Consider the following 13,554-nt stretch of genomic DNA (forward strand, 5'->3'; position numbering starts at 1 on the left):
GACCCCTTCAATCACTTTGCTGATAATTGAGTAGACTGATGGAGCAGTAATTGGCTGGATTGGATTTATACTGCTGTTTGTGGACAGGACATACCTGTGCAATTTTCCACATTGTTGGGAAGATGCCAGTGTTGTAGCTGTACTGGAACAGCTTGGCTAGAGGTAGTTCAGCAGCACAATTCTTCAGCACTACAGCCGGAATGTTTCGTGGCCCATAGCCTTTGCTGTATCCAGTGTGTCCAGTCTTTTTTTGATATCACATGGAGTGAATTGAATGGCTGAAGACTGGCATCTTCACATGGATCATCCACTTGCGATGGTACTTGCACTCACGTGCTGGGCTCTGCCATCGTTGAGGATGGGGATGTTCATGGAGCCTCTTCCTCCCATTAGTCGTTTAATTGTCCACCACCATTCATGACTGGATGTTGCAGGAATGCAGAGCTTTGATCTGATTCGTTGGTTGTGGGATTGCTTTGCCCTATCCGCAGCTATCTCTTGTGCTGCTTCCACTATTTAGCAGACAGTCCTGTGTTCTAGCTTCACCAGGTTGGCACCTCATTTTCAAGTACTCCTGGTGCTGCTCCTGGCATGCTCTTCTACACTCCTCATTGAACCCAAGTTTGGTCACCTGGCTTGAAGGTAATGGTAGAGTGAGGGATATGCCGGGCCATGAGGTTACAGATTGTGGCGAAGTACTATTCTGCTGCTGCTGATGGCCCACTGCACCTCATGGATGCCCAGTTCTGAGCTGCTAAATCTGTTCTGAATCTATCCCATTTAGCACGGTGGTAGAGCCACACAACACTGTGGGTGTCCTCAGTGTGAAGAAGGGACTTCGTCTCCACAAGGACTGTGTGGTGGTCACTTTTACCAATACTATCATGGACAGATGCATCTGCGACAGGTAGATTGGTGAGGACGAGGTCAAGTAGGTTTTTCCCTCGTGTTGGTTCTCTCACCACCTGCTGTAAGCCCAACCTTCAGGACTTGGCCACCTTGGTCAGTAGTGGTGCTACCAAGCCACTGCCGTGGTGGGATTTGAACTCACATCTCCAGATTATTAGTCCAGGCCTCTGGATTACTAGTCCAGTAACATAACCACAATGCTACCGTACCCCCAGTGCTAAAAGCTAGTGCCATTCTAGACTTGTTTTCTTGGTGAAGTAATATCACCTGTCTGTATTTTCCTATACCTGGATTACATTTAAATTTCCATTAATTATGTATGGATTTTCTGAAGCCTTTTCAATCTGTAAACTCTGACTGTTAATGACTGCATTTAGGCAATTTCAGTTGGCAGAATCCAGTACACAATAGCCCCCATATTTAACATTTACATTAGAAGTCATTTATTAATTTCATTATAATTATCGAAGTGCAGTATAATTATAGAGCAGTATAATTGTAGCCAATAGTATGCATGCACTTCACATCATTCACACCAAAACTTATGGAAATTCCAGTACATGTTTACAGTTAAGATAATTATCTGAAATTTACACTTACACAATAGGACAGCTCGTACTACAAGAACAAATACACCACGAATCAAGATGCACATAAACCCGAACATCAATATGAGTATCATCAGAAAATTTGCAGATGATACAAAGCTTGGAAGTATAGTGAACAGTGAGGAGACTAGAGATAGTCTTCAAGAAGACATAGATAGGCTGGTGAGACGGGCAGACACTTAGCAGATTAAATTTAATGCAGAAAAGTGCGAAGTGATACATTTTGGTAGGAAGAACAAGGAGAGGCAATATAAACTAAAGGGTACAATTCTAAAGGAGGTACATGAACAGAGAGACCTGGGGGTATATATGCACAAATCATTGAAGGTGGCAGGGCAGGTTGAGATAGAGGTTAAAACAGCTTACGGGATCCTGGGCTTCATGAATAGGGGCATAGAGTACAAAAGCAAGGAAGTTATGATGAACCTTTATAAAACACTGGTTCACCTCAACTGGGTTATTGGGTCCAATTCTGGGCACCGCACTTTAGGAAGGATGTGAAGGCCTTAGAGAGGGTGCAGAAAAGATTTACAAGAATGCTTCCAGGGATGAGGGACTTCAGTTACGTGGATAGACTGGAGAAGCTGGGGTTGTTCTCCTTAGAGCAGAGAAGGTTGAGAGGAGATTTGATAGAGGTGTTCAAAATCATGAGGGCTCTGGACAGAGTAGATAGAGAGAAACTGTTCCCATTGGCGGAAGAATCGAGAACCAGAGGACACAGATTTAAGGTGATTGGCAAAAGAACCAAAGGCGACATGAGGAAAAACTTTACGCAGCGAGTGGTTAGGTTCTGGAATGCACTGCCTGAAAGGGTGGTGGAGGCAGACTCAATTGTGGCTTTCAAAAGGGAATTGGATAAGTATCTGAAGGAGAAAAATTGCAGGGCTACAGGGAAAGGGCAGGGGAGTGGGACTAGCTGAAGTGCTCTTGCAGAGAGCCGGCACAGGCTCGACAGGCTGAATGGCCTCCTTCTGTGCTGTAACCATTCTATGATTCTATGAAATATGCACATTTACATGGAGACAATGTTTACACCATCTCTCCACCACCACCCCTAACCCTGTAACCCCCTCCAGCCCTACATCTCAGCTTTAAACTTTGGTGTACCGTATGTTCCATCTCCCTCTGCTCCATCATTAGTGGCAGAACCGTCAGACATCACAGCCCTGCTCTGGAATAGCTGACTTAGATATTGACATTTGATTTGCTTTGCTACTACCATTCGAAAGAAGATGACGACTCTGGAATTCTCTTCCTAAACCTCGCCACCATACTACATCTCTCCCCACTTTTAATAGCCTTCTCAAAATCTACCTCTTCAACAATGATTACAGTCATCTCTCCCAACCCTTCGCTTAACTCCAAAAAAGGCTTATACCGGAAGTGTTAACTTTTTTCCTTTCTCCACAGATGCTGCCTGACCTGCTGTGCGTTTCCAGCATTTTCTGTTTTTGTTTCAGATTTCCAGCATCTGCTGTATTTTGCTTTTATTTTTCTTTCTCTTAACTCCACCTTAGCATTTGCCTCTCCACTCCCACCCTTTCTGAAATGTTTTGGGACCTTTTGCTATGTTAAAGGATGATGCAAACGTAAGTTGATGTTGTCTTTATATACAACTCATGACGTGACCAATTCTATAGGTTAAGCTGTTTTCATATAGCTCTGATTTACCTTCATATTACTGACTTTCCCATAAAGGTTCAAATTTGGTACCTTGTCAGTGTTTGTGCTTCTTTTCCTCTTCGGTTTCTGTGGTGGTGGGAGCAGGTACAGCTCAGCTGTGGTGGGTAGGCCCACTCTTACCACTGTCAATAGTAATTCCTCAGGTATGCCTGTTGTCTGCAAATACAATGATTACTACGTTAGGCTAAATATTTCCAAGTATTTCACTTTGAAATTTTTCTGAATGCGAAATAGTCCCTTTTCTAGTTGCTGAAAGGGATGGGAGATACCTTCAAGTCTATGGACGAAATAAAGGCCATTAATGAAATGGCGATTAAAAATAACCACAGCTTGAATATTCTCCGACCTGATGCAGCTCTGGAGGATGGAAATCTCCTGCTCGCTAAGGGTGGGGATTCGCACACGAGGTTTGAGAGATCGTGTACAGCAGTTTCATCTCGGGAGCAGTTGTATCAGATAGGAGCCAGGAGTGCTACTGGGGGGAGAAAGGTGCCAGTGTGAACTGGGCAGGGGGAGAAAGGTGCCAGTGTGAACTGGGGAGGGGGAGAAAGGTGCCAGTGCGAACTGGGCAGGGGGGAGAAAGGTGCCAGTCTGAACTGGGCAGGGGGAGAAAGGTGCCAGTGTGAACTGGGGAGGGGGAGAAAGGTGCCAGTGTGAACTGGGGAGGGGGAGAAAAGTGCCAGTGTGAAATGGGCAGGGGGAGAAAGGTGCCAGTGTGAACTGGGGAGGGGGAGAAAGGTGCCAGTGTGAACTGGGGAGGGGGAGAAAGGTGCCCGTGTGAACTGGGGAGGGGGGAGAAAGGTGCCAGTGTGAACTGGGGAGGGGGGAGAAAGGTGCCAGTCTGAACTGGGGAGGGGGAGAAAGGTGCCAGTGTGAACTGGGGAGGGCGGAGAAAGGTGCCAGTGTGAACTGGGGAGGGGGAGAAAGGTGCCAGTGTGAACTGGGATGGGGGGGGGAGAAAGGTGCCAGTGTGAATTGGGGAGGGGGAGAAAGGTGCCAGTGTGAACTGGGGAGGGGAGAAATGTGCCAGTGTGAAAAGGGGAGGGGGAAGAAAGGTGCCAGTGTGAACTGGGGAGGGGGGAGAAAGGTGCCAGTGTGAACTGGGGAGGGGGTAGAAAGGTGCCAGTGTGAACTGGTGAGGGGGGAGAAAGGTGCCAGTGTGAATGGGGGAGGGGGGAGAAAGGTGCCAGTGTGAACTGAGCAGGGGGAGAAAGGTGCCAGTGTGAACTGGGATGGGGGGGAGAAAGGTGCCAGTGTAAACTGGGGAGGGGGGAGAAAGGTGCCAGTGTGAACTGGGGAGGGGGGAGAAAGGTGCCAGTGTGAACTGAGGAGGGGGAGAAAGGTGCCAGTGTGAACTTTGCAGGGGGAGAAAGGTGCCAGTGTGAACTGGGCAGGGGGGAGAAAGGTGCCAGTGTGAACTGGGGAGGGGGGAGTAAGGTGCAAGTGTGAACTGGGGAGGGGGGAGAAAGGTGCCAGTGTGAACTGGGGAGGGTGAGAAAGGTGCCAGTGTGAACTGGGGAGGGGGGAGAAAGGTGCCAGTGTGAACTGGGCAGGGGGAGAAAGGTGCCAGTGTGAACTGGGCAGGGGGGAGAAAGGTGCCAGTGTGAACTGGGCAGGGGGGATAAAGGTGCCAGTGTGAACTGGGGAGGGGGGAGAAAGGTGCCAGTGTGAACTGGGGAGGGGGGAGAAAGGTGCCAGTGTGAACTGGGGAGGGGGGGGAGAAAGGTGCCAGTGTGAACTGGGGAGGGGGGAGAAAGGTGCCAGTGTGAACTGGGGAGGGGGAGAAAGGTGCCAGTGTGAACTGGGGAGGGGGGAGAAAGGTGCCAGTGTGAACTGGGGAGGGGGGAGAAAGGTGCCAGTCTGAACTGGGGAGGGGGAGAAAGGTGCCAGTGTGAACTGGGGAGGGGGAGAAAGGTGCCAGTGTGAACTGGGGAGCGGGAGAGAAAGGAGCCAGTGTGAACTGGGGAGGGGGAGAAAGGCGCCAGTGTGAACTGGGGAAGGGGGGAGAAAGGTGCCAGTGTGAACTGGGGAGGGGGGGAGAAAGGTGCCAGTGTGAACTGGGGAGGGGGGGAGAAAGGTGCCAGTGTGAACTGGGGAGGGGGGAGAAAGCTGCCAATGTGAACTTGGAAGGGGGAGAAAGGTGCCAGTGTGAACTGGGGAGGGGGGAGAAAGGTGCCAGTGTGAACTGGGGAGGGGGGAGGAAGGTGCCAGTGTGATTGGGGGAGGGGGGAGAAAGGTGCCAGTGTGAACTGAGCAGGGGGAGATAGGTGCCAGTGTGAACTGGGGAGGGGGGAGAAAGGTGCCAGTGTGAACTGGGGAGAGGGAGAAAGGTGCCAGTGTGAACTGGGGAGGGGGAGAAAGGTGCCAGTGTGAACTGGGGAGGGGGGAGAAAGGTGCCAGTGTGAACTGGGGAGGGGGGAGAAAGGTGCCAGTGTGAACTGGGGAGAGGGAGAAAGGTGCCAGTGTGAACTTTGGAGGGGGAGAAAGGTGCCAGTGTGAACTGGGGACAGGGAGAAAGATGCCAGTGTGAACTGGGGAGGGGGAGAAAGGTGCCAGTGTGAACTGGGGATAGGGAGAAAGGTGCCACTGTGAACTGGGCAGGGGGCAGAAAGGTGCCAGTGTGAACTGGGCAGGGGGCAGAAAGGTGCCAGTGTGAACTGGGGAGGGGGGAGAAAGGTGCCAGTGTGAACTGGGGAGGGGGGAGAAAGGTGCCAGTGTGAACTGGGGAGGGGGGAGAAAGGTGCCAGTGTGAACTGGGGAGGGGGAGAAAGGTGCCAGTGTGAACTGGGGAGGGGGGAGAAAGGTGCCAGTGTGAACTGGGCAGGGGGAGAAAGGTGCCAGTGTGAACTGGGAGGGGGAGAAATGTGCCAGTGTGAACTGGGGAGGGGGAAAAAGGTGCCAGTGTGAATGGGGGAGGGGGGAGAAAGGTGCCAGTGTGAACTGAGCAGGGGGAGAAAGGTGCCAGTGTGAACTGGGGAGGGGGGAGAAAGGTGCCAGTGTGAACTGGGGAGGGGGGAGAAAGGTGCCAGTGTGAACTGGGGAGGGGGAGAAAGGTGCCAGTGTGAACTGCGGAGGGGGGAGAAAGGTGCCAGTGTGAACTGGGAAGGGGGAGAAAGGTGCCAGTGTGAACTGGGAGGGGGAGAAATGTGCCGGTGTGAACCGGGGAGGGGGGAGAAAGGTGCCAGTGTGAACTGGGCAGGGGGGCAAAAGGTGCCAGTGTGAACTGGGGAGAGGGGAGAAAGGTGCCAGTGTGAACCGGGGAGGGGGGAGAAAGGTGCCAGTGTGAAATGGGGAGGGGGAGAAAGGTGCCAGTGTGAACCGGGGAGGGGGGAGAAAGGTGCCAGTGTGAACTGGGGAGGGGGGAGAAAGGTGCCAGTGTGAAGTGGGCAGGGGGAGAAAGGTGCCAGTGTGAACTGGGGAGGGGGGAGAAAGGTGCCAGTGAGAACTGGGGAGGGGCAGAAAGATGCCAGTGTGAACTGGGATGGGGGGGGGGGGAGAAAGGTGCCAGTGTGAACTGGGCAGGGGGAGAAAGGTGCCAGTGTAAACTGGGAAGGGGGAGAAAGGTGCCAGTGTGAACTTTGGAGGGGGAGAAAGGTGCCAGTGTGAACTGGGGAGGGGGAGAAAGGTGCCAGTGTGAACTGGGGAGGGGGAGAAAGGTGCCAGTGTGAACTGGGGACAGGGAGAAAGGTGCCAGTGTGAACTGGACAGGGGGGGAGAAAGGTGCCAGTGTGAACTGGGCAGGGGGGAGAAAGGTGCCAGTGTGAACTGGGCAGGGGGGAGAAAGGTGCCAGTGTGAACTGGGGAGGGGCGAGAAAGATGCCAGTGTGAACTGGGGAGGGGGAGAAAGGTGCCAGTGTGAACTGGGGAGGGGGGAGAAAGGTGCCAGTGTGAACTGGGGAGGGGGGAGAAAGGTGCCAGTGTGAACTGGGGAGGGGGGAGAAAGGTGCCAGTGTGAACTGGGGAGGGGGGAGAAAGGTGCCAGTGTGAACTGGGGAGGGGGGAGAAAGGTGCCAGTCTGAACTGGGGAGGGGGAGAAAGGTGCCAGTGTGAACTGGGGAGGGGGGAGAAAGGTGCCAGTGTGAACTGGAGAGGGGGAGAGAAAGGAGCCAGTGTGAACTGGGGAGGGGGAGAAAGGTGCCAGTGTGAACTGGGGAAGGGGGGAGAAAGGTGCCAGTGTGAACTGGGGAGGGGGGGGAGAAAGGTGCCAGTGTGAACTGAGGAGGGGGGAGAAAGGTGCCAGTGTGAACTAGGGTGGGGGAGAAAGGTGCCGATGTGAACTGGGAAGGGGGAGAAAGGTGCCAGTGTGAACTGGGGAGGGGGAGAAAGGTGCCAGTGTGAACTGGGGAGGGGGAGAAAGGTGCCAGTGTGAACTGGGGAGGGGGAGAAAGGTGCCAGTGTGAACTGCGGAGGGGGGGGGAAGGTGTCAGTGTGAACTGGGGAGGGGGGAGAAAGGTGCCAGTGTGAACTGGGGAGTGGGGAGAAAGGTGTCAGTGTGAACTGGGGAGGGGGAGAAAGCTGCCAGTGTGAACCGGGGAGGGGGGAGAAAGGTGCCAGTGTGAACTGGGGAGGGGGAGAAAGGTGCCAGTGTGAACTGGGCAGGGGGAGAAAGGTGCCAGTGTGAACCGGGGAGGGGGGAGAAAGGTGGCAGTGTGAACTGGGGAGGGGGGAGAAAGGTGCCAGTGTGAACTGGGGAGGGGGGAGAAAGGTGCCAGTGTGAACTGGGGAGGGGGGAGAAAGGTGCCAGTCTGAACTTGGGAGGGGGAGAAAGGTGCCAGTGTGAACTGTGGAGGGGGGAGAAAGGTGCCAGTGTGAACTGGGAGGGGGAGAGAAAGGTGCCAGTGTGAACTGGGGAGGGGGAGAAAGGTGCCAGTGTGAACTGGGGAGGGGGGGAGAAAGGTTCCAGTGTGAACTGGGCGGGGGGAGAAAGGTGCCAGTGTGAACTGGGGAGGGGGAGAAAGGTGCCAGTGTGAACTGGGTAGGGGGGAGAAAGCTGCCAGTGTGAACTGGGAAGGGGGAGAAAGGTGCCAGTGTGAACTGGGGAGGGGGAGAAAGGTGCCAGTGTGAACTGGGGAGGGGGAGAAAGGTGCCAGTGTGAACTGGGCAGGGGGGAGAAAGGTGCCAGTGTGAACTGGGGAGGGGGGAGAAAGGTGCCAGTGTGAATGGGGGAGGGGGGAGAAAGGTGCCAGTGTGAACTGAGCAGGGGGAGAAAGGTGCCATTGTGAACTGGGGAGGGGGGGAGAAAGGTTCCAGTGTGAACTGGGGAGGGGGGGAGAAAGGTGCCAGTGTGAACTGGGGAGGGGGGAGAAAGGTGCCAGTGTGAACTGGGGAGGGGGGAGAAAGGTGCCAGTCTGAACTGGGGAGGGGGAGAAAGGTGCCAGTGTGAACTGGGGAGGGGGGAGAAAGGTGCCAGTGTGAACTGGAGAGGGGGAGAGAAAGGAGCCAGTGTGAACTGGGGAGGGGGAGAAAGGTGCCAGTGTGAACTGGGGAGGGGGGGGAGAAAGGTGCCAGTGTGAACTGAGGAGGGGGGAGAAAGGTGCCAGTGTGAACTAGGGTGGGGGAGAAAGGTGCCGATGTGAACTGGGAAGGGGGAGAAAGGTGCCAGTGTGAACTGGGGAGGGGGAGAAAGGTGCCAGTGTGAACTGGGGAGGGGGAGAAAGGTGTCAGTGTGAACTGGGGAGGGGGAGAAAGGTGCCAGTGTGAACTGCGGAGGGGGGGGGGGAAGGTGTCAGTGTGAACTGGGGAGGGGGAGAAAGCTGCCAGTGTGAACTGGGGAGTGGGGAGAAAGGTGTCAGTGTGAACTGGGGAGGGGGAGAAAGCTGCCAGTGTGAACCGGGGAGGGGGGAGAAAGGTGCCAGTGTGAACTGGGGAGGGGGAGAAAGGTGCCAGTGTGAACTGGGTAGGGGGGAGAAAGGTGCCAGTGTGAACTGGGCAGGGGGAGAAAGGTGCCAGTGTGAACCGGGGAGGGGGGAGAAAGGTGCCAGTGTGAACTGGGGAGGGGGGAGAAAGGTGCCAGTGTGAACTGGGGAGGGGGGAGAAAGGTGCCAGTGTGAACTGTGGAGGGGGGAGAAAGGTGCCAGTGTGAACTGGGAGGGGGAGAGAAAGGTGCCAGTGTGAACTGGGGAGGGGGAGAAAGGTGCCAGTGTGAACTGGGGAGGGGGGGAGAAAGGTTCCAGTGTGAACTGGGCGGGGGGAGAAAGGTGCCAGTGTGAACTGGGGAGGGGGAGAAAGGTGCCAGTGTGAACTGGGTAGGGGGGAGAAAGCTGCCAGTGTGAACTGGGAAGGGGGAGAAAGGTGCCAGTGTGAACTGGGGAGGGGGAGAAAGGTGCCAGTGTGAACTGGGGAGGGGGAGAAAGGTGCCAGTGTGAACTGGGCAGGGGGGAGAAAGGTGCCAGTGTGAACTGGGGAGGGGGGAGAAAGGTGCCAGTGTGAACTGGGGAGGGGGGAGAAAGGTGCCAGTGTGAACTGGGGAGGGGGAGAAAGGTGCCAGTGTGAACTGCGGAGGGGGGAGAAAGGTGCCAGTGTGAACTGGGAAGGGGGAGAAAGGTGCCAGTGTGAACTGGGAGGGGGAGAAATGTGCCGGTGTGAACCGGGGAGGGGGGAGAAAGGTGCCAGTGTGAACTGGGCAGGGGGGCAAAAGGTGCCAGTGTGAACTGGGGAGAGGGGAGAAAGGTGCCAGTGTGAACCGGGGAGGGGGGAGAAAGGTGCCAGTGTGAAATGGGGAGGGGGAGAAAGGTGCCAGTGTGAACCGGGGAGGGGGGAGAAAGGTGCCAGTGTGAACTGGGGAGGGGGGAGAAAGGTGCCAGTGTGAAGTGGGCAGGGGGAGAAAGGTGCCAGTGTGAACTGGGGAGGGGGGAGAAAGGTGCCAGTGAGAACTGGGGAGGGGCAGAAAGATGCCAGTGTGAACTGGGATGGGGGGGGGGGGAGAAAGGTGCCAGTGTGAACTGGGCAGGGGGAGAAAGGTGCCAGTGTAAACTGGGAAGGGGGAGAAAGGTGCCAGTGTGAACTTTGGAGGGGGAGAAAGGTGCCAGTGTGAACTGGGGAGGGGGAGAAAGGTGCCAGTGTGAACTGGGGAGGGGGAGAAAGGTGCCAGTGTGAACTGGGGACAGGGAGAAAGGTGCCAGTGTGAACTGGACAGGGGGGGAGAAAGGTGCCAGTGTGAACTGGGCAGGGGGGAGAAAGGTGCCAGTGTGAACTGGGCAGGGGGGAGAAAGGTGCCAGTGTGAACTGGGGAGGGGCGAGAAAGATGCCAGTGTGAACTGGGGAGAAAGGTGCCAGTGTGAACTGGGGAGGGGGGGGGAGAAAGGTGCCAGTGTGAACTGGGGAGGGGGGAGAAAGGTGCCAGTGTGAACTGGGGAGGGGGGAGAAAGGTGCCAGTGTGAACTGGGGAGGGGGGGAGAAAGGTGCCAGTGTGAACTGGGGAGGGGGGAGAAAGGTGCCAGTCTGAACTGGGGAGGGGGAGAAAGGTGCCAGTGTGAACTGGGGAGGGGGAGAAAGGTGCCAGTGTGAACTGGAGAGGGGGAGAGAAAGGAGCCAGTGTGAACTGGGGAGGGGGAGAAAGGTGCCAGTGTGAACTGGGGAAGGGGGGAGAAAGGTGCCAGTGTGAACTGGGGAGGGGGGGGAGAAAGGTGCCAGTGTGAACTGAGGAGGGGGGGAGAAAGGTGCCAGTGTGAACTAGGGTGGGGGAGAAAGGTGCCGATGTGAACTGGGAAGGGGGAGAAAGGTGCCAGTGTGAACTGGGGAGGGGGAGAAAGGTGCCAGTGTGAACTGGGGAGGGGGAGAAAGGTGCCAGTGTGAACTGGGGAGGGGGAGAAAGGTGCCAGTGTGAACTGCGGAGGGGGGGGGGAAGGTGTCAGTGTGAACTGGGGAGGGGGGAGAAAGGTGCCAGTGTGAACTGGGGAGTGGGGAGAAAGGTGTCAGTGTGAACTGGGGAGGGGGAGAAAGCTGCCAGTGTGAACCGGGGAGGGGGGAGAAAGGTGCCAGTGTGAACTGGGGAGGGGGAGAAAGGTGCCAGTGTGAACTGGGCAGGGGGAGAGAAGGTGCCAGTGTGAACCGGGGAGGGGGGAGAAAGGTGGCAGTGTGAACTGGGGAGGGGGGAGAAAGGTGCCAGTGTGAACTGGGGAGGGGGGAGAAAGGTGCCAGTGTGAACTGGGGAGGGGGGAGAAAGGTGCCAGTCTGAACTTGGGAGGGGGAGAAAGGTGCCAGTGTGAACTGTGGAGGGGGGAGAAAGGTGCCAGTGTGAACTGGGGAGGGGGAGAAAGGTGCCAGTGTGAACTGGGGAGGGGGGGAGAAAGGTTCCAGTGTGAACTGGGCGGGGGGAGAAAGGTGCCAGTGTGAACTGGGGAGGGGGGAGAAAGGTGCCAGTGTGAACTGGGTAGGGGGGGAGAAAGCTGCCAGTGTGAACTGGGAAGGGGGAGAAAGGTGCCAGTGTGAACTGGGGAGGGGGAGAAAGGTGCCAGTGTGAACTGGGGAGGGGGAGAAAGGTGCCAGTGTGAACTGGGCAGGGGGGAGAAAGGTGCCAGTGTGAACTGGGGAGGGGGGAGAAAGGTGCCAGTGTGAATGGGGGAGGGGGGAGAAAGGTGCCAGTGTGAACTGGGGAGGGGGGGAGAAAGGTTCCAGTGTGAACTGGGGAGGGGGGGAGAAAGGTGCCAGTGTGAACTGGGGAGGGGGGGAGAAAGGTGCCAGTCTGAACTGGGGAGGGGGAGAAAGGTGCCAGTGTGAACTGGGGAGGGGGGAGAAAGGTGCCAGTGTGAACTGGAGAGGGGGAGAGAAAGGAGCCAGTGTGAACTGGGGAGGGGGAGAAAGGTGCCAGTGTGAACTGGGGAGGGGGGGGAGAAAGGTGCCAGTGTGAACTGAGGAGGGGGGAGAAAGGTGCCAGTGTGAACTAGGGTGGGGGAGAAAGGTGCCGATGTGAACTGGGAAGGGGGAGAAAGGTGCCAGTGTGAACTGGGGAGGGGGAGAAAGGTGCCAGTGTGAACTGGGGAGGGGGAGAAAGGTGTCAGTGTGAACTGGGGAGGGGGAGAAAGGTGCCAGTGTGAACTGCGGAGGGGGGGGAAGGTGTCAGTGTGAACTGGGGAGGGGGAGAAAGCTGCCAGTGTGAACTGGGGAGTGGGGAGAAAGGTGTCAGTGTGAACTGGGGAGGGGGAGAAAGCTGCCAGTGTGAACCGGGGAGGGGGGGAGAAAGGTGCCAGTGTGAACTGGGGAGGGGGAGAAAGGTGCCAGTGTGAACTGGGTAGGGGGGAGAAAGGTGCCAGTGTGAACTGGGCAGGGGGAGAAAGGTGCCAGTGTGAACCGGGGAGGGGGGAGAAAGGTGCCAGTGTGAACTGGGGAGGGGGGAGAAAGGTGCCAGTGTGAACTGGGGAGGGGGGGAGAAAGGTGCCAGTGTGAACTGTGGAGGGGGGAGAAAGGTGCCAGTGTGAACTGGGAGGGGGAGAGAAAGGTGCCAGTGTGAACTGGGGAGGGGGAGAAAGGTGCCAGTGTGAACTGGGGAGGGGGGGAGAAAGGTTCCAGTGTGAACTGGGCGGGGGGAGAAAGGTGCCAGTGTGAACTGGGGAGGGGGAGAAAGGTGCCAGTGTGAACTGGGTAGGGGGGAGAAAGCTGCCAGTGTGAACTGGGAAGGGGGAGAAAGGTGCCAGTGTGAACTGGGGAGGGGGAGAAAGGTGCCAGTGTGAACTGGGGAGGGGGAGAAAGGTGTCAGTGTGAACTGGGGAGGGGGAGAAAGGTGCCAGTGTGAACTGCGGAGGGGGGGGGAAGGTGTCAGTGTGAACTGGGGAGGGGGAGAAAGCTGCCAGTGTGAACTGGGGAGTGGGGAGAAAGGTGTCAGTGTGAACTGGGGAGGGGGAGAAAGCTGCCAGTGTGAACCGGGGAGGGGGGGAGAAAGGTGCCAGTGTGAACTGGGGAGGGGGAGAAAGGTGCCAGTGTGAACTGGGTAGGGGGGAGAAAGGTGCCAGTGTGAACTGGGCAGGGGGAGAAAGGTGCCAGTGTGAACCGGGGAGGGGGGAGAAAGGTGCCAGTGTGAACTGGGGAGGGGGGAGAAAGGTGCCAGTGTGAACTGTGGAGGGGGGGAGAAAGGTGCCAGTGTGAACTGTGGAGGGGGGAGAAAGGTGCCAGTGTGAACTGGGAGGGGGAGAGAAAGGTGCCAGTGTGAACTGGGGAGGGGGAGAAAGGTGCCAGTGTGAACTGGGGAGGGGGGGGAGAAAGGTTCCAGTGTGAACTGGGAGGGGGAGAAATGTGCCGGTGTGAACCGGGGAGGGGGGAGAAAGGTGCCAGTGTGAACTGGGTAGGGGGGAGAAAGCTGCCAGTGTGAACTGGGAAGGGGGAGAAAGGTGCCAGTGTGAACTGGGTAGGGGGGAGAAAG

At 56.5% G+C, this 13,554-nt stretch overlaps 1 protein-coding gene across 1 annotated transcript in view; it reads right to left on the bottom strand.

The window, feature by feature from the left end:
- sorcs2 (sortilin-related VPS10 domain containing receptor 2) overlaps positions 1-13,554 on the bottom strand; it is an 879,651-nt gene that overhangs the window by 40,011 nt on the left and 826,086 nt on the right. Inside the window, exon 22 of the mRNA XM_085964704.1 lies at positions 3,231-3,356. Coding sequence (XP_085820830.1) covers positions 3,231-3,356 — 126 coding nt within the window. The remainder of the gene's footprint in view (positions 1-3,230; positions 3,357-13,554) is intronic.

The sequence above is a fragment of the Somniosus microcephalus genome, chromosome 2, assembly GCF_052327205.1.
Source record: "Somniosus microcephalus isolate GS21.2 chromosome 2, FLI_Smic_1.0, whole genome shotgun sequence".
Lineage (NCBI taxonomy): Eukaryota > Metazoa > Chordata > Chondrichthyes > Squaliformes > Somniosidae > Somniosus > Somniosus microcephalus.